Here is a 25,453-nt window from a genome sequence, read left to right as displayed (position 1 = left end):
GCTATTATATACAGTGCATTCCATTTAGTGCAGCTTGAAAGGAGGTTGCAATTTAAGGTAATAGAAATATAATAGAAATCAGAATTTTTGGGATGCCATTAGCTAAGCTGGAGTGAGAAGAACATGTTTGGAAGTGTCTACATTTGATGTGGATGGTATTTACATAGATGTGTACATTAAGCATTCACCAAGCTGTGAGATTTTTATGTTTTGCTATTTTACAACAGTGCAAAAACTTTGCAAACTTGATGGCCACATTATGAAGGGCCCTGTGTGCCATTTAAGGGTGTGGTTGGAGCACTAACAGCTGGAGAGCAGTGTTGTTGCTTAGAGTGGTCAGTCTGGCTGCAGGATGGGAGTAGCCAAAGGTGAGATGGACTGGAGGCAGGGGAATGCAGTAGGAGGCTGTGGCTGAAGTCCTGGCTCGAAGTATAGATGTCCACAGTGAGTAAACACCCCAGGACAGAGAGGAGTCTGCTGCTAGATGGAGTGGTGCATACCTGCTCTCCTAGCACTAGGAAGCTGAGTCAAGAGAAGCCATTTTGAGGCTAGCCTGGGCTATAGAAAACTGGTATTTGGGTAGACATGGAGAGAGAGGATGCAGGACTAGTTCAAGATGGGCATGGCTCAGGCAGCTGGATGGACAATGTTATACGTATGTCATATGTCACATACATACCGAAATGAGAGGAGCCATCAGAGAGGCTGGTTGAATTTGCTGTTGACAAGTGGAGTTTGCAGCACCCATGACACCTGGGGGTTGTCCGTCAGTCAGGTTTGAGGCCAAGTTTGAAAACATGGTACAAAGCATTGGGTGTGAATGGAGACTGAAGATGGGAAGGGCTGAGCACCACAAGAGAATGGGGGAAGGAAGTGCCGGCCTGGGCACAAGTGACATCTCGGGACATGCAGGGACCTGCACATGCTGAGGAAGAGCATCTGGATACACAGGGGAAGACTGGAAGAGAAGAGTGTTTATAGAAGAAGTAGTCTGCAGTGACAAGTTTACAGAAAGACATCATAGGATGAGAGACCTTGGATTCCACAGCTAAGCTCCTTCAGAGCTCAGGGAGGACGGGTTCTGCTAACAAATGTTCTGCTCCATTGGTTCAGAAGGTGCTCTGTGTGACTTTGGCATTGGTGGGGATCCTTTAAGGTACTAACTGTTTCAGTGGTCTCTATTTTCACAGGTCCCTCAGAGTTCTCAGACTTGAGCTTGGAAGATGGAAAGATCGAATGAATAAATGAACTGGGCAGCTAAACAGAAGAAAGGAGGACTGGAGGGAGGAGGGGAAGAGAAGGGGAGGGAAGGACAGGTTTCTGTGGTCTGCAGCACTCCTGTCTCATCCCTCAGGTTCCACAGTCACTGCTGAGATCCAGGGGGTGATTGACGCCTGTGTCAAGCTGACTGGGATGCCAGACCTCACTCTTTCCTTCATGGTAATGTCCAGGGCCAGTGCTCACCTTCCTGGGATGGGAAATGTGAGGCTTCTGCAGAGTGGTGAGAATAAGCAGTAATGTGGGTGGATGCTAAGCCTGCACCAAGCTTGGGACATGCATGTGCACATTAGTGAAAACGCCATCTGCATCGCTTCCAAGGAAACCTGGGGTGCTGACTCCCGCTTCTTGATCTCCCTGCCTGGTTCTGCAGAACCCCAGGTTGCTGGATGATGTCAGCTTCCACCCCTGTGTTCGTTTCAAGCGCTGGGAGTCAGAGCGCATCCTCTCCTTCATCCCTCCTGATGGCAACTTCCGCCTACTCTCCTACCACGTCAGTGCACAGAAGTAAGCAGCCGTCAGGGCAGAATCTGTGTCTGTGGAAGCCATGTCTTAGCTGTGGGCTCCATTTACCTAGGCTCAGGTTCCAGCTCCTTAAATTGCTAGTTGTGTCAGTGCAGTGATCTGCTCCCTATCCCCTGTCTGTTTTCTGTTTTGGAAATGACAGTTACCTCTTTGTAAGGATTGAGTGGCTCCTTCATGCACACTAAGTACCCACTGAGGCTGCTACTGGGGTGGTGTTTTTGAGACCATCTTGCTCCCTGATCTAGTTTGCTCTGGAATTTGCTTTGTCTTTTCAGCTGGCCTTGAACTCGTAATCTTCCTACCTAGCCGTCACCAGCCTAGCTGCTGCTGTTACTTTTGTTGTTACCTGTCAAAAGAACATTTTTCTCTGAATACTGGGATATCACCCCACAAAGCATTTGTTTGTTTTGAAAGCATGTAAAATGCAGAGAGTTCCGGGCTCTCACATCTGTATTTGGAGGATGGGAGCTTTCGGAAGCACTGTTGTGCAGTGCAAGGTACGCACACTGAGGAGTGTTGGGAGCCAAAAGACTCAGAGCCGGGGCCTCCCTCACTGGTGACTAAGGATGAGTCATTTTGGAAAATGTCTGTGTGCTGAGGTCAAAGGCTCTGGAATCAGACTACCTGGACTTAAACCCCACCTTGATCCTTGATATTATTGTTTTCTGTGTTTAAGATGTAAGGTGTAAATAAGGAAAAAAAGCTGCTGATGGGACAAGAGACACATAATGGAAGGAGGAAGTAGTGGCCATTTTCCTTAGTGCCTCGATGGAGTGAAAAACACTAAACCCCTAAAAACCAAAAATGAATTTAAAAAGCTCCCAGAGAGATGACTCCTGGGTAAAAGTGCTTGTAGTAAAGGCTGGCCTCCTGAGTTCATCCCAAAACCCACACAAAGGTGGAAGGGAGAACTGAGTCCTTATAGTTATCCTCAGGCCACCACACGTGTGAGCATCCACACACATCATACACACACAAGAGTAATAAAAAATTTAAAGAGAACAGTGAAGAGGTTTTTTTTTAAAGGTTTATTTATCATTATTTATGTATGTGTTTGTTTGCATGTATGTAAGTGCACCACATGTGTGTCTGGTGCCCATGGAGGCCAGAAGAGGACATCAGTTCCCTAGGGACTGCAGTTATAGGTGGTTGTGAGTTGCCATGGGGTGCTGGGAACCGAACTTTGGTCCTCTATAGGAGTAGCAGGTGCGCTTAGCTGCCCAGCCATCTCTCCAGACCCCCAGGGCTGTTTTCTTTCTGAAGAAGGTGTTTTGTTTCTTTTGCAGCCTGGTTGCAATTCCTGTCTATGTCAAGCATAGTATCAACTTCCGAGACAGTAGCTCACTTGGACGATTTGAAATCACAGTGGGACCCAAACAAACCATGGGGAAGACTATAGAGGGAGTGATAGTTACCAGCCAGATGCCCAAAGGAGTCCTGAATATGAGCCTTACTCCGTCCCAGGGAACGCACACATTTGACCCAGTGACAAAGGTAAGGGAATGGGCTGTACCTGGTTGGAGGACAAGATTAATCAAAAGGACTTTGTTAAAAGGTTGGTGACAGAAGAAATCCTCTAGATGCAGCTTGGAATCTGGCCGACAGATGCTCTGAGATTGGATTTTGGAGCTCAGGCAAAGGCCACTATGACTATGTGGAACGACCCACTACTTACCTGTTTTCTTTCAAGATGCTGTCTTGGGATGTAGGAAAAATAAACCCACAAAAGCTGCCAAGTTTGAAAGGGACCACGAGTCTTCAGGCCGGAGCTTCTAAACCAGATGAGAACCCCACAATTAACCTGCAGTTTAAGATCCAGCAGCTAGCCATTTCTGGTGAGTGGCATATCTTGGGTGATTTTGAAGGGAGCAGAAATGGCTTTCTTCTACCAGGTGCAGGCACCATCGTCTTCTTGGGACTCACTGATGTTGGGGAATACACAGGTATGGTTTTATTGCCTGGTACGGAATCATTAGATTTTTCCCAGCGCATTTCTGGGGGATGTTTAGAAGCTAGCCTGGGGACCCTGAGTCAAAGTGTCTTGGACACCAATAAGAAACGGACTGTTGTTGAGTCATCATAGGGTATTGATTTGAGCTTTCCAAGGCTTTCAGAATTGAGGGTGCTTCTGTGTTCTCCACTGGAAACAGGAAGGGATATGCCCTGCCCCTTTCTCCCAGACTTTGATGCCTGCTATCTTTAGAACATTGCCAGTGGAGTCCAGTTTGCATGCACTTAGGAAAGTAATAATAGATGTCATTTCCTGGGTATTTTTAGATGCCAGCTACTCCTGAAGAATTTTTGTTTATTCTTATTTAATTCTTAGAATAACCTTATAAGGTGCAGAGAAATTGGTTTTAGCTTTAGATAGCATTTTTGGTTTTCTTTACTAAAAGACTGACTAATTAGGTGATCAGACTTCAGTTAAATAATGACTTCTTTCTTCCTAAACCACTTAATAGGCATAAAGCTGTATACAAAATATTTTTGTTTAATGTGACAAGAATACTTAGGAAGGATTCATTGGTAAATTCATTATCTTTCATTGTTCATTGATTTTTTTACCATTAATTCATTTGGTCCAATAACTTGTGCAAATATTGAGTCCTATTTTCGTCTCACCTTCATTGGAATCTGTGTATAACTCTACCCTTTCTACTGAGATTTTCTTCCAGGATAGCTCTTTGTTGACACAGTCTTTACTGTAGATGTGTGTGCCAGGGTTGCAGAACTGTCTCCCTCAGCTTCATGGAAGGGACTTGTTAGAGCAATCTCTCTGTATTAGTCAGGGTTCTCTAAAGAAACAGAACCAGTAGAAAGAACAAACGTGTGTGTGTGTGTGTGTGTGTGTGTGGTGTATTTATTAGCTTAGCTTGCAGGATAGAGTCTGAGTAGTCCAACAATGGCTGCACTACACTGGAGAGGCTGAGAATCCAGTAGTTGCTCAGTCCACAAGGCTGGATGTCTCAGTAGTCCGAATCTGGCGTGGAAGTCCTGACGGATTCCAAGAGATCTGCTGGTCTTCACTCTATGTTGGAATCAGAAGTTGGTCACAGCAGCAAGATGAACTCACCAGTGAGAGAGAAGGCAAGCAGCAAAATAGCACAAGCCCTTTCTGCCACAGCCTTTTATATTTTATACAGCTGCCATTAGAAGGGCGGACCTTCCAGCTTCAAATGATCCAATCAGGAAGGTCTCTCTGATTTTAGTTAATCCAGATCCAGTCAAGTTGACACCCAGGATTAGCCATCACAAGTCCACCCTTTATCAACTTGATACCCAATAGCATCTCCTCATGTCATACTTAATTTTCAAATGAAAACAATGGCAAGGTCATGATCCACCTAACATGATATGACTATCCAATGTAAAATCACAAATGCGTTATATATCTTAGAGTAGGTGATAAAGTCTTCGAGGGATGCTTAGTCCTTTAGTATTTCATAACCTAAATATGACAACATAGATTTACAACACTTAACACTTATCTCAATTACACATTCAAAAGGGAACAGCACAAATATCTGCTTAATATGTATGTATATATTGCACAAGCACATTCTTAATCAAATAGGACAAAACTGCTCATGTCAATTACAGTCCACCTTTCTGCGACCTGTCACGTGGTGTGAGCTGATATTTATAACTGCCTTCCTCTACTACAGTCTGCATTTCCTCTACCATCAGCAAGCACCTCTGCAGGTCTTGGCTCTTTCACTGGAGGAGTGACCCATACCTTCTTCCCTGAAGGGTCTGAATCATTTGTTTTCCTTTCTAGATTGGGTTGTTGCAGTTTCCCATTGACCTTAATCACAGGACATGGCAACACCAAAAGACGCCCTAAGGAATCTCCTGCCTTCCAAACAAATCTTCCTGATCTCTGTTGTGGAGAAACAGCCCAGTTTCCCCCTGGCAGTCTGGGTCAATCACCCCTCCTAATACTGTTATTCCTTTCTTAGCCTGCTTACTTGAGGGCATCAGAAGCCCAGAATGGCCAGGGGGAAGTCTTGGCTTCCAGTTCAATGGAATTTTTGTTGTGTCTCCTAGAAGAAGCACTCCCCCCCCCCGCCCCCGAACCAAAACTTCTAGGTTAGCAGAGCACAAAGTCTCAGGTATAGGAAGAAAAAATTTTCCTTGCGACTTACTAGGGGTGATAGTGAGTGGAATCATTTCCACTTCTACCCCTTGATTCCTGGACCCATGAATCCTGACTATAGGAGAAACTGTACCACATATTGGATACTGATTCAAAGCATACACTGCCTTCTGAAGGACCCTGCCCCAGCCCTCCAGGCTACTGCCACCCAATTGGTGCTATAACTGTGTTTTTAAGAGGCCATCTCTCTGTCAAGCCAGCTGCTTCAGGATGGTGGGGATCATGGTAAGACCAGTGGATTCCATGACCACAGGCTCACTGTCATACTTCTTTGTCTGTGAAGTGAGTTCCCTGGTCAGAGTGATGCTGTGCGGACTACCATGATGGTGGATAATGCATTCAGTAAGCCCCTGGATGGCAGAAGCATTTTTTGCAGGAAAGGCAACTCCATAACCAGAATAAGTGTCTGTTCCTGTAAGGACAAAGCACTTTCCCCTCCATGGTGGAAGTGGTCCAGTGTAGTCAACGTGCCACCAGGTTGCAGTCTGGTCACCACGGGGAACAGTGCCATATCAGGGGCTCAGTGTTGATCTCTGCTGTTGGCAGATCTGGCACTCAGCAGCAGCTGTAGCCAGGTCAGCTTTGGTGAGTGGGAGTCCATGCTGTCGAGCCCATGCATAAGCTCCATCTCTGCCACCATGGCCACTTTGTCCATGGGCCCATTGAGCAATGACAGGGATAGCTGAAGAAAGAGGCTGACAATCCACAGAGCAGGTCATCCAATCTACTTGATTATTGAACTCATCTTCTGCTGAAGCCACCTTTTGATGAGCATTTACATGAGACACAAGTATGTTCATATCCTTTGCCCATTTGGAGAGATCTATCCACATACTTCTTCCCCAAATGTCTTTCTCACCAATTTTCCAATCATGCTCCTTCCAAGTCCCTGACCATCCAGCCAAACCATTGGCTTACAGCCCATGAATCAGTATATAATTGCACTTCTGACTATTTCTCCTTCCAAGCAAAATGCACCACCATGTGCACTGCCCGAAGTTCTGCCCACTGTGAAGACTTTCCTTCCCCAGTGTCCTTCAGGGTTGTTCCAGAAATTGGCTGTAATGCTGCAGCTGTCCACTTCTGAGTAGTGCCTGCATAGCGTGCAGAACCATCTGTAAACCAAGCCATAGTCTTCTCTTCCTCAGTCAACTGATCATAGGCACACCCCATGAAGCCATAGGTGCATGCATAAGAACAGGAGGCATCGTAACCAGAGTAGGAACCATAGGCATTTGGGCAACTTCTTCATGTGACTTGCTTGTGCCCTCTGGGCCTGCTCGAGTCCAATCACATATATACCACTTCCATTTGATAATGGATTGTTGCTGTGCACGGCCTACTTTATGCCTTGGGGGGTCAGATAACACACAGCTCATGATGGGCAGCTCAGGTTGCATGGTAACTTGGTGGCCCATTGTCAAACATTAGGTTTCCACTATGGCCCAATAGCAGGCTAAGAGCTGTTTCCCAAAGGGAGAAGAGTTGTCTGTAGATGAAGGTAGAACCTTCCTCCAAAATTCCAGTGCCTCCACTGTGGTTTCCCTATGGGGATCTGCCAGAGACTCCAAATGGCATCTCTGTCTGCCACTAATACCTCAGGCACCATTGGGTCTGCTGGACCATATGGCCCAAGGGGCAGAGCAACCTGCACAGCAGCCTGGACCTGTTGAAGAGCATTTTCCTGTTCCATGCCCCACCAGCTAGCTGCCTTCCGAGTCACTTGATATATGGGTTGTAGTAACACACCCAGATGAGTAATGTGCTGCCTCCAGAATCCAAACAGGCCCACTAAGCATTGTGCTTCTTTCTTGGTCAAGGGAGGGGCCAAGTGACATAGCTTATGTTTCACTTTAGAAGGAATGTCCCTGCATGCTCCACACCACTGAACTAGAAATTTCACTGAGGTAGAAGGCCCTTGAATTTTGGTTGGATTTATTTCCCATCTTCTCATGCGCATATGCTTAACCAAGTCCAGACTGGTTGCTACCTCCTGCTCACTGGATCCAATCAGCATAATGTCATCAATATAGTGGACCAGTGTGGTATTTTGTTGGAGAGTCAGGTGATCAAGATCCCTTCGAAGGAAGTTATGGCACAAGGCTGGGGGGTTAATATGCCCTTGAGGTAGGACAGTAAAGGTATACCGTTGGCCTTGCCAGCTGAAAGAAAATTGCTTCTGGTGTTTCTTATGAACCAGTATTGAAAAAGGTGTTTGCTAGGTTAATAGCTGCACACCAGGTACTAGAAGATGTATTTATCTGCTTCGGTAAGGAAACCACATCTGGTACAGCAGCTGCAATTGGAGTCACTACTTGATTAAGTTTTCAATAGTCAACTGTCATTCTCCATGAGCCATCTGTCTTCTGCACAGACCAAATAGGAGAATTAAAGGGAGATGTGGTGGGAATCACCACCCTTGCAATCTTTCAAATCCTTGATGGTAGCACTAATTTCTGCGATCCCTCCAGGGATGTGATACTGTTTTTGGTTTACTATTTTCCCTGGCAGAGGCAACTCCAGTGGTTTCCATTTGGCCTTTCCAACCATAATAGCCTTCACTCCAGGGAACCAATGTGGAGATTCTGCCAGTTTCTAAGTATATCTATCCCAATAATACATTCTGGGGCTGGGGAAATAACCACAAGATGAGTTTGGGGGCCCACTGGACCCACTGTGAGTCAAACTTCAGCCAAAACTCCATTTATCACCTGACCTCCATAAGCCCCTACTTTAACTGGAGGGCCACAATGCTTTTTAGGGTCTCCTGGAATCAGTGTCAACTCAGAACCAGTGTGCAATGGGCCTCGGGAAGTCTGATTATTTCCTTTCCCCCAGTGTACGGTTTCTCTAGTAAAAGGCCGCAGGGCCCTCTGGGGAAGGATGGGAGAAAGGAGAACAACATAACTCTTTGGTAGCGTGACAAGGTCCTTCCTCAAGGGCACCAGCCTTTTCTTCATTCAAGGGGTTCTGGGTCTGTAAACTGTCTCAAATCTGGAAATTGGTTGACTGAACGGGATTCTCTATTTCTATGATCCAATGTCCATTTTCTGTCACTTGTAGAGCTTTTCTGCTTATACAGATCAAATAAAAACTTAGTAGGCTTCTTATGTATTTGGTCCTTGGAAACACTGTGATTGATTAGCCAGTACCAAAGGTCCATTCTGCTCACCTTACCTTTGGCAATTCACTTCTGCCACCTGACCCCTACTCCAAGGTCCTGTTAAACCCTGTGCATTTACACTTAATTGATACAACTGAGCAGCAGCATCTCCACCTTTTAAGATCTGGAACAGGAAAAGAGTAAAAACAAAGCTCTTCAAATGTGCTGGTGCCTCTCTCAGTATTTTCCATCTTATAAAATCAGTGAAAGGCATGTCCTCTGGGCCCTCCCAGCTTCTTTTTTAACTGTGTGAGCTTCCATATTAAACCTAGAGTCTCCAGTCAGCGGGCCCATGTTCCTTCCATCATGACCCCACAGCCTTATGATGCATTCCCACACATGTTCCTCAGGCTTCTGTTTGAATGAATTAGCAGACTCACTAAGTTCTTTAGTGGTGTAGCACACCTCCTCATGGTCCACACTTTCTAGCTCACTTCTAGGGGCCTGCTTAGCCTGGAGTCTGGTTATAGGTCTAGAGGCAACAGTTGCTGGCCACTGAGGGACATCAGCTTTGTCTTGCAGCATGGGGTTAGTTCCCTGGGGAAGCGTGGGGAGGGTGGGTCTGCAGGGTGTGCTGATGGTGGGGAGATTAATTCATCAGGTCGAGTAAATTCCTCAGTCTGAGTCAAAGTCTGAGCCCCTCATCAGGGCTCACCCAAACATCTCCATCTCTTGTGTCAGGATCCCACTCTTACTGCTGGGAATTAAATTTGTGTTTTAAGTCAGCCAAACTTATAATAAGGGCTCCAGCTTGATTTTCTGCAACTTTAGTTCTCTGGCTGCTGGAGAGGAGACTCTCTTCCGGGTACATGTAGACATCTTTAGACTGTTGATGTGAATCTGGAGTCAGTAAATTTTATCATTTCTTTTTTCCCTCCATCACTTTATTCAGGATTGATAGATGCAACTAGCCAAATCGCTAATTTTATTTATCCCCCAATTGTCAAACGTTTTACATATAAAGTCTCTAAATTCCTTGCTCTTCACAGAAGGTGAGTTTGAAGACTCAAATGCGTTTATCTTCATAATTTCTTTAAATAGTTCACGCCATGGTTTTTCAGTTCTCTCCACGCTACCAGGGGAGTTTTTAGTAACTAGGTTTCCTTGAGTTGGAGAGCCTGCTTCAGATACCACCAAGCCCATGAAAGAAATTCATCCTTTGAATTCTGTTTCTCTAAAACCACTCCTGGTACCAATTTCTGTTCTAGTTTGTTTCTCCATTACTATGACAAAACACTCTGACTGATACCATCTTGGGGAGAAAAGGGTTTATTTGGTTTACATTTCCCAAGTCACACTGGTCAACAGGAAGCCCAAGGTAGGAACTCAGGGAAGGAACCTAGAGGCAGCAGAAACCCAGTAAGTAGCGATCCTCCATGGCCTGTGCTCCAGCTCCTGCCTCCAGGTTCCTGCCTGGGCTCCCTGTTGAACTGTGACCCGAGAGATGTAAGCCAAATAAACCCTTTCCTCCCCAAGTTGGTACTGGTCAGAGTGTTTTGTCACAGTCATGGAGAAACAAACTAGAACACTCTTTCACATGAAACAATGCAGAGAACTGTCCACTTGCTTCTTCTGAATGGTACTCACATCTTATTCCTCTCCTCCTCCCTCCATCCAGGACTCAAAGTGAACCGTCTGGATATGTATGGAGAGAAGTACAAGCCCTTTAAGGGCATAAAATACATGACCAAAGCCGGGAAGTTCCAAGTTAGAACCTGAACGGAGCATCTTACCAAGGGAGCAGTCGCGAACACTTTTTTATTTCTTACTTGTCTAAAGGTAAAATATGAGCCTGTCCCTTAGGTGAGTCCTCCAGGTCCACTTGCTTCCTTTTGTCCTCAGCCTTCAGTGCCATGGAACTAACCAAGGGAGTAAAGTTTCACCAGTGAGAACGTAGCCAAACAGCATGGCACTGGCTGAGTTCTAGAGAAGAGATGGTTACCATAGAAAAAGACCAGCATTTGCTGCTTGCTTGGTTTTAATTATCTAAAGCCAGTGGAAGATGTCTTTATTGATTTTTTTTTAAGATAGGAAGATTTGAAAGAAAGAAAGATTGGAAGAAAAATGGGTGTTAGTCCAAGAAAGCCAGTTAAAGATCCGACCTGTAGGGCTGGGCTGTGACTCAGTGGTGGAGTGCTGGCCTAGCATGCACAAGCCCTGGATCATTTCCAGGACTACCCACAACACAAAGCAGGTCTGTTCTATGAGGGAGAAGAAAGAAGCTCAGTGTGAGGACAGTGGTTGTGAAGAGCGATACTAAGTGAAAGAAAGATTGGTTAGGAGAGTGCTCAGAGTCAAAGGCTGGGAAGAGCAAAGCAGAATTGGTTTCTTTCTGACCCTTCTCTGCTAATATATAAAAATGATTTACTTCTCCAGAACTGGAACTTCTTAAGTCTACTCTTGATGTGAAATCTCAGTGGGATTACATTTACCCTTGGAAACTGGTGTGTTGGCCTGACCTTCAGATTCTCACTCTGGTTGCACTGGCCCACTGTCTTTGGTGGGAAGGTGATGTGCCTGCTTCCAGAGCAGTTTACAGCCTTTTCCTGATTACCTGATTCCTTGAAGGGGTTCCCCCAAAGCAGCAGTTTTAGTGCAGCCAGCCTTCATGAATCATTGTAGTGGAGTCAAGACGATTTCCCAGGGAGGTGGGTCATGCCTATGTTGTATGACCCTGTGTTAGTTTTTGTCCAGCTATACTGGCCCCGGGCCCTGGTCCTTCCTATCCGAAGGTTCCCATCAGCAACTCTGGGTAGAAAGAATGCTCACCACTGAGGCACAAGTGCATGAAGCTACTTGGTAAAGTTACCATTCTCTCCAGCCTGTATGCTAACATCTACTTATCAACAAAAGTAAAAAAAAAAAATCTCTTAAATCTTTGAATAAAAGTCAATACTGTAGGGCCAGACTGTGTTGATTGTGAATAACCTACCAGTCCAAACCATGGCAACTAAAGGAACATGACTTTCCTGAAGAATGATTTTTATTCTATTTCAATGTTACTCATTTTAATACTATATAAAACAGGATTTGTTGTTTTTAACTTCAAACTTAGGGAACAGGATTGTGCTCCCTGTGGCACATGGAAAGAAGACCTGTTTTCTCCAGACTGTTCCACTTATCCCCAAAGTTCTGGGTCTAAGTCCTGGTGTTTTATTTTGTTTTCCCCTAGTTTTATCTTGCTGATGCTGGACTTATTTTTGCTTCAGAGCAGTGTTCTTTGTGGTTTTCCTGTGGGATAAACTATACTGTGTACAATCAGATGTTTCTTACTACATCACTCCAGAATCGACTACTGTAGGCAGTGGGGAGACATTCTGCAGGTGGATTTTAGAACCCAGAGTCACTTCTAAGGGCTCTGGAGATTTGGGGGTTTTTTGGGCCACAGGAAACTGTCTTGATCCCTGAATACATTTAGGTTTGTAAGTGCAGCTGTTTTATTTCCACTAGAGCAGTAAAGCTTGTTTACCTAGCAAGAGTCAATGTTACAGAGTATGGGACATACATACCTAAGCATTATGGATGTAGCTGACCTCTGGAGCATAGCTGAGCCTCACTGCTTCTGCCTAGTGAATGTCAGTCAGCAGGGGTGATGCAGGATGTGGTTGAAATGTGCATAAGAAGCATTTCTGTTTAAGTCCTAATAAAGCTTTACCAGTCCTTTGGCCTCCGTCTGGTTACTGAGACTAAAAGAAACACTGCTGTGCTTTCTTTCCTTAGTAGAACAATATATTTGGGAGACCTAAAGCCGTGCGTACCGAGCTAGTCACCTCTGGAAGACAGGGAATGTTTTGTACTAGTGTTATTTTTATAGTTGGTAACAGCTAAGGTCCAGATCCGTTGAATTATTTTCTCCCAAGTTATAAAAGGCAGTCATCAAAGCTGCCAGTGCTTACCCTAGTGCCTTCCCTGTTCTCCCTGGCTTCAGGTTGATTAATTTGGGCAGGAAGCAGGGCTACAAGGTCTCAGGTGTCTCTTGTAGAGGTTTCTGGGGCAAGATAGGTATTAGGGCAGTCTGATGCTCCTAGTCAGCACCAATATATAGCTGGCAATATTCCATTGTTGAACTGACTTTCGAAGATTTGTGTTCACTACCCACAAGGCTGTAGTGTAAAGACTGTAGTGTCGCTTTCTCTTATTCTTTTATATTTGTTTGTTTGTTTTTTGTTTTTTATTACTTATTTATTTATTTATTTATTTATTTATTTATTTATTTATTTATTGTGTCTGTAGTGTGGAGGACCACACAGGCCACAGCATGCATGTGGAAGTCAGAGGACAACTTGTGGGGGTCAATTTTCTCCTTCCACTTTATGGGTCTTGGGGATCAAACTCAAAATCATCAGGCTTGGCAGCAAGTGCTTCATGCACTGAACCATCTTTGGGCATTTGTCAGCACAGTATTCCTCCACCTTTCCCCAGCAACTGCATTCTGAAAATATTGAATGAAAGATTTCAGAAATACGCAATTGTGCACCATTTTGAGTAGCTTGATGATGTCTTTAACTGTCCTGCTCTGTCCCATCACAATCTGTCAGGCACCACCCTTCCCTGGACATGAATCATCCCTTGCCCATTGTCTACACACTATAGACCATGTGCCTTCTGGTCACTAAGGCCCTGTCTTGGCTCAGACATGCTGGAGTCTTATTGCAGTGTTTGTGTCCAAGTAACCCTTATTTTACTTGGTGACTCTAAAGCAGAAGAGTAGTGCTGCAGATTTGGACAGGCCAAGAGAAGCCAAGAAAGCCGAAAGAAAATGCTTCCTCTCCGTGAAACGTGGGTTTTCAGTAAGGAGAAGAAGTCGTACATGGAGACTCCTAAGATCTCAGTGGGAACAGCACTTCCAACTGAAATCATAAAAAGAAAGTGTGTACGAGTTTTACTCTCACACTGCAAGAGTTACAGCTGTAGTGCTTTGTAAGTGCTTAGTTCAAATGGCAAAAGCATCAGTTTTGTGGGGAGGAGCCATGTTACACACTGCATTCAGCCAACATGGAGACTTCAGCAAAGGATCCCTGGGAACAAGAGACAGCAAAGCATTTACTGTGTGGTAAGGGATGACAAAGGAAGAAAGCACGCACTCACGAAAGCTTTTGATAACAATAGAGTCATTCTATCCTGCTGTCAGTTATTGCCTGATGTGTAAACTTATAGGAAAGATAGTGTGTTGGGTTGGATACTGTCTGTCTTCAGGCACCCACTGGGATCTTGGAGCATGTCCCTACAGATCAGGGTGACTGCCATACCTCCCTATGTCTGGCTGTTTGGGGAGCTTGGTTGTAGGAAGTTGTATTTTCCTCTATACCAGTAGGTGGTGACTAGCTTCCATAGATACTAATGTTTGTAATTGTTTTTAAAGAGGAATTTAATGAAAAACTCATTTCCTCCAAGGTCTTCAGTATTAAGGGTAGTGTGTCCAGCTTTCAAAGAGTAGACGGTCTATGACACTTTTCGGTGAAGAGGCCTGAGCTTTGGAAGGACAGGGATCAACGCTGTGAGCTCTTCTTGGTCTTTACCAACTAAAGTTACACAGTTGCTTGGGACTCTGCTTGCTGTTGGCCTCTGTTGATTAATCGGTAAATAATGGGGCAATATGTAATTTCCTTTTCTACTCATTCCCTTCTGGTAAGTTCCAGATGCCATGGCCTGCATTTCCTACCCGCACTGCGCAGGGTTGGGCTTCGTTGACTATTCCGTGTGATTCAGGTGACTTGCTGGACTGGGACTTTGCCCTGTAACTCAGGCTGCTTCTGAGTGAATGTCTTCATCTGCTTGTAGTTTCCAAGACTTCACTCAGGAATCCTGGGGCCTTTGACTCTGTGTTTTCATTCCTGGAGGCTTTTCTGCTTCAGTTCATCCCATTAACTCCAGTGTCTGAAGAAAAGTATCATACTGGGGAGCGGTAGAGCCTACCTTGACCCCCAGTCCTGGGAGTCTTGCTTACTTGCTTACTATTATCGACAGTGGGCTGAGATGCATTTCTGTCTAAAATTGAATATTATATCAGAACATGTAAGCCAATTGTGTGAAGTCAAGAAATCTACTGGGCCTGGTGATAGAGGCCTTGAATCCTAGCACTTGAGAAGCAGACGCAGAGGGATGGATTGCTGTGAGATCAGGGCCAGCCTGGTCAAGTTCCAAGTCAGCTGGGGTTACAGGGAGACCCCGTCTCAAAAAACCAAAAAGAAAAAAGAGAAAAAGAAATCTGTGATTTACATCTGACTCTAGAGACCAGCAATTATAGATGATAGGGAAACCATCACCAATGTTTCTGCATTAAGCTCCTGGGATTCAGAGAATCTCTTTTGTGAGTTTAGGATACTTCCAAAACCCTCTTAAACTGGACAGTACAGACAACGTCTCAAGAAATACTTTTCTTACTTCCTAAGAAAGTGTTAGCCAGCCACACCCAAGAGCAAGCATTGCATTGTGGGATGGATTCTTGGAACAAGCCTGTGGTGAAGAAAGCTGGAGGCTACCTCAGGAACATGGGTCACATGCCACAGGAGGTAAGGTAGCATTCAAGGGCCAGTGAGACAGCTCAGTGGCAAGGAGCATGTGCCACACAGGCTCAAGGACCTGAGTTTGATCTCCAACCATGTGCACTGTGTCATACATACCCTCACACATATACATCATGGAGAGAGAGAGAGAGAGAGAGAGAGAGAGAGAGAGAGAGAGAGAGAGAGAGAGAGAGAGAGGGGAGGACAGCTAGGGCAGCGCGTGGGAACAGGAGAGAGAGAGAGAGAGAGAGAGAGAGAGAGAGAGAGAGAGAGAATGATATTTGCATGCACTGGTCTGGGAGCTAATTGTTTCCGATGAGCAGAAAAACAAAACAGACTGGGGGGAGGGGGTGAAGGCCAAGATAATAGCATCTAGTCTGAACTAGCAGTTGAGCTGTTGCTATGTCCACAGAGTGACACAGCTCTCTACCTACTCTGTGGTCATAGTGTGATTGATTTTCCTGAGTTATCCTCAGTTCCTCACCCCCTGGTGCAAAACACTCACTTGGCTTTCAGAGCCCCTAACATCCAATCTAGTCCTGATCAAGAGTTCACATCAGGCTTGGGCTGTAGTTAGAAGTAGAGTGGTTGTCTACACAAGGTCCTGAGTTCAATCCTCAGTACTGTGAAAATAACAAAAAACACAGGGTATAGGTTTAGGCCAGTGAGATGGTTCAGTGGGTAAACATGCCTGCTTCCAAACCTGAGAACTTTAGTCCCTGGGACCTATGCAGTGGAGAGAAAGAACCAACTCCTGCAGGTTATCCTCTGACCTCCACATGTGCTCCATGACATGCATGTATGAGCATACTGTTGCATGCATCTGCACAAGCACACACACATACACACACACAGATATATTTTTAAACGTTCACTTCATACAAAATGCTGCTTATTCCCCATACCCCATGGCCTCTGGTCACCAAGTCTTCATTGTTTCAATAGTGAAATTCTGGCTTTCTTTTACCTGCCCAGTAACCCAGTCTCCATTGTGTGAAAAGTTCTGAATCTTACTTTTCCTCAGGATTCATTCTTCCTCCCCACAACTGAGCTCCACTGAGGTCTAAGTTGTGCTGTGACCTGTCCATTTCACATTGTTACTTCTGTAAATGCCTTATGTTGCTGTCCAACCTAGCTCTCTCCCAACCCCTGTCTACTCTCAGTGTCACCCAGCACATTGCCTTTGGGTGGGTAGCAAGATTTTCATACATGTTGAATGAATGAAAGGAAGTCATTCAAATAAATTTTTTAAAAAATGTAAACAGCCAGACGTGGTGGTGCACGCCTTTAATCCCAGCACCCAGGAGGGAGAGGCAGGTGGATCACTGTGAGTTCCAGGCCAGCTGGGGCTACAGGGAGACCGTGTCTCAAAAAGACCAAAAAAAAAAAAAAAGTGAACACAGGTTAATAAATAAGCCATGGGATATGTATGTCCCATTTGAGAAGTATGAAAATACCTCTGAATTTATTATTTAAGTACAGTATAATACAAACTTATGACAACAAAGTAAAAACTAAAAGATTAACATAAATATGCAATAACCTAGTCCATTAATTATAAAAATTACAGTTTTCCCAACCATCTATAAAGTTTATAAAGAAGAAAAGATTTACACTATGCACAAAAGGAATACTCTTCAAGAGTTGGGGAAGGGAAGGGGAAGGGGAATATTTTATTTCAAGGGCTTTGGGGGAATATGATCTTGCCAACCAGCTCATCCCTCACCTGGAGACCCTGTTGGGCCTGCTTGTAACTACAAATGCACATTCCATTCCTAATAACCTATCTCCTGAAGGATTGAGTTGGATTTTATTGTTGAGACATTTTTGTGGTCCCATTTCCAAAGCTATACAGTGGGTCAGGAGGGCAGGCTTTACTCTACCTCTCTACTTTTTGTAAGTGGTGGAGTCTAAGAGGGCATTTGCCTGTCTTCTCATCTGACAGAATATATCCTGAAGTGAGAATTTCATCCCTGAAGACTTCCACACTGTTAGAGAAAAATGCTTTGTCATCTCCCACTGACTCTCCTCTACAGTTTATGGAGATAATAGCGCAGAGAACACTTGGCCTTTGAGGTGTGTCTTATGGCGAAGAGGAAGGCAGACCCTTCTCTGGATTCAAGCTGGGTTTTCTTGGTCATTGTTGCATGTTGTCATGAATCCAGTCTAGATAATTAGTGACCTTTGTGTATATTCCAGGAACATCCTTCTGCCCACAGCCAAGGCCCCAGCTGATGATGCCAACCAAAGTCATGCGTTTATTGTTCTCACACACCAGGGGCCCTCCGGAGTCACCCTGTGGAGGAGCACAGGTTAATTTGAACACATGGCATGATGTTTGGGAGAAAATTAGGATTGTTACTTATGGTGCAAAGATTGTAGTCCTCAATGTACTTCATTTAGAGTTGGAAACTTAAGTCCTATTTCTTGATCCTATAGAAGATTAGGCTGTATCTGACAAAACAGAATGAAGATAACTGCTCAGAGCTGGGGTGTGACTCAGTGGTAGAATGCTTACCTGGCAAAGGCAAAAGCCCAGAGTTCCATCCTTAGCACCAGAAAAAATAAACTGCTCAGGCCTTATAAAATCTGATTTGAGCCAGACATGGTGGTGCATACCCTCAATTCCAGCAAAGGCAGGTGAATCTCTGTAAGTTTGAGGCCAGCCTGGTCTACAAAACCATTTCCAGGTCAGCCATAGCTACATTGTGAGACGCTGTCTCAAAAATAAATCTGATTTGAACTCTGCCACTTATTAGTTAGGCAACCTCGGACTATGGTTCACTTTTCCTAATCATAGAGATAATATGCTTCAGGTGGTTACTATGGAAACTGATCAGAGGGATGTATTAAAAGCTCTGATGGACATGCTGGTGTTTTAGCCTGGTAAGGTGGCATACATCTATAATTTCATCCCACCTATAATCTCAATTCTTAATGGATAAAGGTTGAAGGGTTATAAGTTCAAGGTCAGCCTGAACTACGTAGTATGACACTGTTTCAAAAAATGTAAAAAAAAATTATTTTTCTCTTACAGCATGTAGTTAGGTCATGGTTTCACTTCTGTGCAAGGTAACTAGGTGGTACTGTTGAGGTTTCTAAAGAAACCATATAAAAAGATACCAAACACTGTTAATACCCTGGTGTAGTGTGATAACGATCCATGAGCAAAGCGTGTAGTCTTGCCTTGCCTGGCATTATGGGCACTGAGATGTCTGAACAAAAGCAATTCCTTGCCTATATCTGGGTCTTAATACCAGAAGGTTGCTCTGTGCTACATCCTAGTATCATGTTATTTAGGAAGTATTAAGTACCAACTCCGATGAGGACCCAACACAGAGAACCCAAAATGCTTTACTTCCCAGGCTGAATGTGAACTTTCAAAACTCATATTTCTCATGTCCCATCCATATTTTGCTTCCAAAGAAGCTACCTTTCCTCCTGTACTTCTACAAAGCAGACTCAATCAAAAAGTCAAGAATTTATTTTATTATTATTTTATGTGTATGAATATATTGCCTACATGTATGTAAGATGCAAGTGTACTCATGTTGTGCAATGCCTGCAGAGGTCAGAAGAGGGCATCAGATCCCCTGGAAGTGGAGTTACAGACAGTTGTTAGCCTCCATGTGGGTGTTGGCAATCGAACTGGGGTCCTCTGCAAGAGCAGCCAGTGCTCTTAACCACCAAGTCATCTCTCCAGCCCCAAGGATTTCTTAATTATGTTACTTTACATATTACTTCAATGGGGCTTACAGGAAATCCTGTACTAGGTGGAGTTTCCCATGTAGACACTGGGGAGATTTCCTAAAGTTTAGTTTTCTTAGGTTTAGGTAGCTTTGATCTTTCTCCAATCATTTTCTTCTCTGAAGTTCAAATCAGCATCCTCAGGGTCTCACCAAGGTGGACCCACTTGCCACTCTGGCTCTCACTCTCTTCCTTGATTAAGAACCTGCTGGTCAGGGCACAGGGGCGAGCCTAAAGTGTTCAAGGGTCTCATATTTACCTGGCAAGCATCATGGAGATCTTGGTTGCCACCACTTCGAGTGTCTCCAGCACATAGCATGTTGTTTGTGATGGTTTTATTAAACAAATACTGTGAAGTGCAGCGGCTGGATGGGTAAAGTCTGACATGAGCCTCCTTCAACCGTTCAGAGAAGAAAGGAGAGGCTGAAAGAAAAGGGGCGTGTTTTAGGGTGTAAGCCTTTTAAAAACTTTATTTTATTTTTGTGTATGCGTGTACTGCCTGCACGTAGGTAAGTGCACCCGTGTCATGCAATGCCCGCAGAGGACAGAAGAGGCCGTTGGATCCCCTGGGACTGTAGTTACGGACAGTTGTTAGCTGCCATGTGGGTGCTGGGATTCGAACCCAGGTCTTCTACAAGAACAACCAGTGTTCTTAACCACTGAGCCATCTCTTCAACCCCGGTTTTAGTGTTTAAAGGAAAGTGATTTGCAAACCTTTTAGAAAAAGAAAGCCAATTTTTCCCGTAACAGCTAACACCGATCAAACATTTACAATCCATAGGTTGGATCCAGTGACAGTCCCCATATTTTACTGTTTTGACCTCCACAAATGGCAGTTCTCTAGAGGGAGATCTGGGCTTCTCTGTAGCACTACTGACAGTTTGGGCTGGACAGAGCAACACCCACAATGTCTCCAGATACTACCAAATGTTTCCTGGGTGGTGAAATTACCCTGGGTAAGAACCATCTATTTAATGACGCATTACCTCATTTACTCCTTACAATCTAATCGGGGAGCTAGTTCTGTCTCTACTCTGGCAGTGAGGAAACTGAGGCTTCAGTAGTGAAGATTAAAAGAGCCATGCCTAAGCTGGATACAGTGAACCAGTAATCTTGGGAAGCTAAGATAGGATTGCAAGTTTGAAGCAAGTCTGGGAAACATCATGAAACTCCCTTCATAATAAAATAAAATAATACAAACCCACATTTGGCATTATAGCTTGAATCTCGACTGTCCCTCATGTCCCACATGTTGAAGGCTTGGTACCATGCCTGGGGTACTTTGGAGAGATAGTAAAACCTTTAGGAGGTAGGGCTGGGGGAAGGAAGTTAGATCTTTGGAGAGGATTATCAGGACCCTCGCCTCTCCCTTTCTTCACCCTGTGCTTGTCTGCTACCGTGAAGTAAGCAACCTCCTCTATTGTTGAGTTCCTGCTACAATGTGCTGCTGTACCACAAGCCCACAAACGGCCAACTGAGCACAGACTAAAACCTCCAAACTGTGAGTCCCCCAAAAGTCCAAAAGCCTTTCCTCCTTTAAGATTGACTTAGCTCATATTTGTTAACATTATGAGAGCTGACCATCTTGGGTCCCCATAGCTAAGCCAGGTGCAGGTCTGGGATTTGAACTCAACCTGCACAGCTCCAGCGTCTAAGAGTACATTCCCATCCTTCCCCACTGGATTTCATTGCACTTAAAACTCTTCAAAGCACTTGTCCTGCCTTGACTTTCCATGATCTGCACAGTGACCCTGTGAGACAAGGAAGTAAACAGTAGCTTCTCACCACACTGCAGACAGGGACCCTGCCTACATTTTTCTTTCTTGCCATAACTAGGACCAGAACCCAGCTCTTGTGACCATTTTTCCCTCCACATGTTCAACTCCCACATCCCCTGGTGCCCAAGACTTCCTTCCACTTACATGCCTCATGCTTGCCATATCCAGATATCTCACATTCTGTCCAGTCCGGCAGCTGCAGGCTGGCGTCAGGAAGGCAGACGGTGCGGACCAAAGTGCTCTCCTGGGTGCACTGTTGGGAACCTGACTTCAGCTGCAGCAATGCTGGGAAGGAAAGAGAGGAGGAGGCCAGGGTGAAAGAAGAGTTTCATCAGTTTTAGGGGAGGAGCCAGGGTATGAAGGTGGGATATGTATGAATGGTGTGAGGATGACAGCATCTTACCAATGTCATTGTCGTAAGTGTCATCATCAAATTCCTTGTGGACCATGTATTTCTCAACTTCAAATTTCTGCTCCTCCTCTCCAGGGACCACCCTGTATGTTCTTCCCAAGACCACTTTAAGGTTCTGGGGAGGAAACCTAGTGGGAAAAACAGTGTAAGACTGTTTTGTGCTGTGAGTTAAGTCTCATAACTCAAGACCTTAGAGAGTAGGAAGCCCGTACCTCTCCAGAAAGCAGTGGGCTGCAGATAGCACCCAGCAGGGGCTGATGAGCACTCCTCCACACAGGAACCTCTCTCCAGGAGACCTCCTGTTCTTGGCAAAGATGGCAGCCTGCCAAGGGTGCGATGTGATGTCTGTGAAAAGTCCTCCTTTAATGCGAAACTGAGGCTCTTTATACTGCCTCAGACCACAGGTGGCTGGAGAAGGAAGAATGGGGTGGGGATCAGATATGTGGTTGTAGGGATGACACCTAGAGCACCCACTGTGATTTCTTCTGTTGGAACCTTGAATTTGTACAGGCTGTTGTCCTTCAACATGTTTGTAGCAAATGATGTAACTGTCTCCATGATTTTCCTTTGATGACTACACTGACATGCCAGATACTTTATGTGTATCTTTATCATTCCCAATACCGAACTGCAGATGGGCAGAAAAAGTTTTGCTGGAGGTTACAATAGCAGCTGGATTGGACTCAGGAACCTGTCTAACTCACAAACTGGGGATCTTTCTTCCATGCATCATTTCTTTCAATCTTTCCTGAGGCAATTTCCTGGCTTAAGGAACAGTGAATTGCAGACTTCCTTCCTTTCTAGCTACTCAGCCTTACCTATTCCTCAAGGCCAGATCACAAGGCTCCAGTTAACACCTCAGCCTTCGAGGCTCAGAGTGGGCTTCCTGAGATGGAGCTTACTATAAACAACCTTGGTTGAGAGTTTATGTCTTATTTCCCAATTAGGGTCTGTGTTGTTTGAGGAACATTCTAGTTCATCTGTGTGTTCATAGGAACTGAGTAATAATCTATTCTCAGGTAATTTCCAAACTAAACTTTCACTTTGAGGACATAGGCTAACTTGAATTTTCTGTCTCCGACACTGTATTAACAACCAAGTTCCCCTGTGTTAAATGGGTTCCATGGAGATGTGGAAGAGCTCATAGAAGGACAAGCCTTAGAGTCAGAGGACATGGGACCAGGCCCAGCTCTGCCCCCTTTAGTGCACAGAACTTTGTTGGCCACATGACTTCTGAGAGCATTTCGAATAACTGGATACTGGAACACTCCCTGTCACCAGGCTACTGGGGAAATGCAGTGGAAACACTTATCTAAGGAGCCACAATGTGGATGCTTCCTCCTCATATTCACCAGGATGTCACCTTGAGCAGAGGTAGACAGAGAGGGAAGTTTAGGACCAACTGCATTCTAGAAGAGACTGCTGTGCTCCTGTCTTTCTTTTGGTCCCTCCTTATCACACCCATGTATCCACCCATCCCACCAAGGCCGGGACTTCCTGGAAGTCTAGCAGCTACAGAAAGTCGGACAGTGATGGGAGGCGGCGGAGGAAATAGTGAAGGAGTGAACCTAGGCAAAGGGGCCCTTACAGCATGGAGACACATCACAGTATTCCCATGTCAGCTTGCGGTCCTTCAGCACATGGCACCAGGGCTTCACATCCCCATCCGGATTCCTGGAAGATAAGAGAGTTTGAGATTTTCAGTCATATCACAGGCCATGTAGGAGTAGAGGAAGTTCACCAGACCACTGGCAGAACCATCAAGCTTGGAGAGAAGATCCTAAACCCATCTTGAATCTAGCATACCCCACCATTGGGGGATATTCTTTAAGTTTGTTTCCCCAGTCAGTAATGGTGTTCTGCTCTCCCAGGAGTGTTGGGAGGAACTGAGAGCTGTTCTGTGAAGAAACTTCTACAGTAATTGTAATGAAAGTATCATGTAAGAAGAGATTAAATGGATACAGGACATACAGCCTGAAGTGATTTTGCTTGCAAAGTTGCTCTATCTAGGGCTGGGGAGATGGCTCAGTTGGTAAAGTGCCTGCTGCAGAAGCATGAGAACTTGAGTTCTGATCCCCAGAACACATATAAAAAGCAGGAGTGGCGGACTGCTCCTGTAATCCCAGTGCTGTGGGTAGGTGGGGAACGAGCAGATCCCTGAAGCTCACTGGCCAGCCAGCCTAGTCTAATAGATTAGCTTCGGATTCAATGAGAAACTCATCTCAAAAAACAAAACAAAAACTGCACAGGGTGGTAAGAGGAAAGCCACCCTACGTCAGCCCTGGGCCTCTACAAGCACATGCACCTTCATGCACACGTGCACACACACACGTGCACACACACACACAAACCAAAAAATGATGGATCTTGTTTCTCAAAAAGAAGTGTAATTGCAGCAAATGAACAGGTTGGGCTAGATAAGGCCCATGGTCTTCCAAGTAATGTGCAACATTGAACCTTCTCCCATCCCACACTCAGGTCTTCTCCTGGCTGAGACCTGACTCCTTTGCACCGTGTGCTACATACCTGCAGTAATTATGCCTGCCCAGGCCCAGGGCCTGTGAGTTGGTCCTCCATGCTGTGAAGCTCTTGCCTATCAGGATCACGGAATTCCATGGGAGGCAGGAGGCCCCAGATGTAGTGAGGCTGTGGGTGCCACGATAAGTCAACCCCTTTCCAACGTAGCAGTCCTCATTTTCTCCTGGTGCAAAATATATCTCAAGCTTAAGCCAAAGTAATTAAATATCATCAACAGGCAAATTACAGGGTTGAGGACCCTGATGGTTACATTTGGGCTCAGCAGGGAAGATGGCTGAGCTCTATGGTGAGAAGGTGCTTGGTGCTGCTGTGAAAGGCATTAGGGTGCCTTGATAGTCCGTCCTGAAGGACCAGCATGCAACACGCCCTGCTGGCAGCCTTCTTAGCTTCGCTCTGCCAGTTCTCTGAAGAATTTATTGGCTTGGAAGGAAAAGTGTGAGTCTTAGAGGGCTGCCCACAGTCATCTGTTTGTCCGATCTTGCTTTCATTCCTTTGTATGTAAAACTGGCAATGCCTTTCCATGCAAACACCATAGTTAGAAGGGATTTACAAGATTATCTTGATCCTGAATTCTTTTTTAAATTTTATTTATTTATTTTTATTTTATTTTATGTGTATGCGTGTATTGCCTGCATGTAAGTAAGTGCACCTGTGTTGTGCAGTGCCCACGGAGGTCAGAAGAGGCTGTTGGAGCCACTGGGACTGGAGTTACAGACAGTTGTTAGCTGCCATGTGGGTGCTGGGATTCGAACCTGGGTCTTCTGCAAGAACAACCAGTGTTCTTAACTGCTGAGTCATCTCTCCAGCCGGATCCCTGAATTCTTATGTTGACCAGATGATGGAGATAGGGTGGGAGAGGATGTCCTAGAATTATCCTAAAAGTATCTTCACAGTCACAGGTATACCAGCAGACCTACAGATACATTACTTTGTGTAAATGTACTCAGAACTTAAAAATAAATCTTTCAGGATTGGAAAGATGGCTCAATGGTTAAGAATGGAGTGCTGCTTTTGCAGAGGACCCCATTCTGTTTCTAGCACCCAGGTCAGGCAGCTCACAACTACCCCTAACTACAGTTACAGGGGGATCTAGCACCCTCTTCTGGCCTCTGTGAGCACTGCATTCATGTGCACAAAACCATAGACACACAGACACATAATTAAATATAAAAAAATAAAATTTTCATGCTGTGCATTATGACACATAATGTAGTGATTGGTGAAAGTGAACTCAACATGCTTTGCTGTAACTTGTATTTTTCCCCCTTTGACATTTTTATTTTTTAATTGAATTTTTGTGGATTTCATAAACATATTTCAATTGTATTTAGATCCTCTCCCTTATATGCA

The 25,453-nt window shown here is 44.9% G+C and overlaps 2 protein-coding genes across 6 annotated transcripts in view; one reads left to right on the top strand and one right to left on the bottom strand.

The window, feature by feature from the left end:
* Ap3m2 (adaptor related protein complex 3 subunit mu 2) overlaps positions 1-12,787 on the top strand; it is a 117,099-nt gene extending 104,312 nt beyond the window's left edge. For both annotated transcript variants that reach the window (XM_029555654.1, XM_008852294.2), the window contains exons 5-9: positions 1,355-1,440; positions 1,652-1,785; positions 3,090-3,297; positions 3,494-3,638; positions 10,741-12,787. In XM_029555654.1, coding sequence (XP_029411514.1) covers positions 1,355-1,440; positions 1,652-1,785; positions 3,090-3,297; positions 3,494-3,638; positions 10,741-10,841 — 674 coding nt within the window. In that variant the 3' untranslated portion in view covers positions 10,842-12,787. The remainder of the gene's footprint in view (positions 1-1,354; positions 1,441-1,651; positions 1,786-3,089; positions 3,298-3,493; positions 3,639-10,740) is intronic.
* A 4,265-nt stretch (positions 12,788-17,052) lies between these two features.
* The window catches only part of Plat (plasminogen activator, tissue type), a 24,527-nt gene continuing 16,126 nt past the window's right edge, over positions 17,053-25,453 (bottom strand). For all 4 annotated transcript variants that reach the window (XM_008852290.3, XM_029555655.1, XM_029555656.1 and 1 more), the window contains 7 exons: positions 24,092-24,266; positions 23,154-23,239; positions 21,778-21,973; positions 21,557-21,693; positions 21,298-21,438; positions 19,635-19,798; positions 17,053-17,924 (listed from right to left, as the gene is read on the bottom strand). In XM_008852290.3, the coding sequence (XP_008850512.1) occupies positions 17,766-17,924; positions 19,635-19,798; positions 21,298-21,438; positions 21,557-21,693; positions 21,778-21,973; positions 23,154-23,239; positions 24,092-24,266 (1,058 nt within the window). In that variant the 3' untranslated portion in view covers positions 17,053-17,765. The remainder of the gene's footprint in view (positions 17,925-19,634; positions 19,799-21,297; positions 21,439-21,556; positions 21,694-21,777; positions 21,974-23,153; positions 23,240-24,091; positions 24,267-25,453) is intronic.

This window comes from Nannospalax galili, unplaced genomic scaffold, assembly GCF_000622305.1.
Source record: "Nannospalax galili isolate Female #2095 unplaced genomic scaffold, S.galili_v1.0 scaffold366, whole genome shotgun sequence".
In the NCBI taxonomy this organism is placed as follows: domain Eukaryota; kingdom Metazoa; phylum Chordata; class Mammalia; order Rodentia; family Spalacidae; genus Nannospalax; species Nannospalax galili.
Note: the sequence above shows the minus strand (reverse complement) of the source record. Positions and strands in the feature narration are given on the sequence as shown.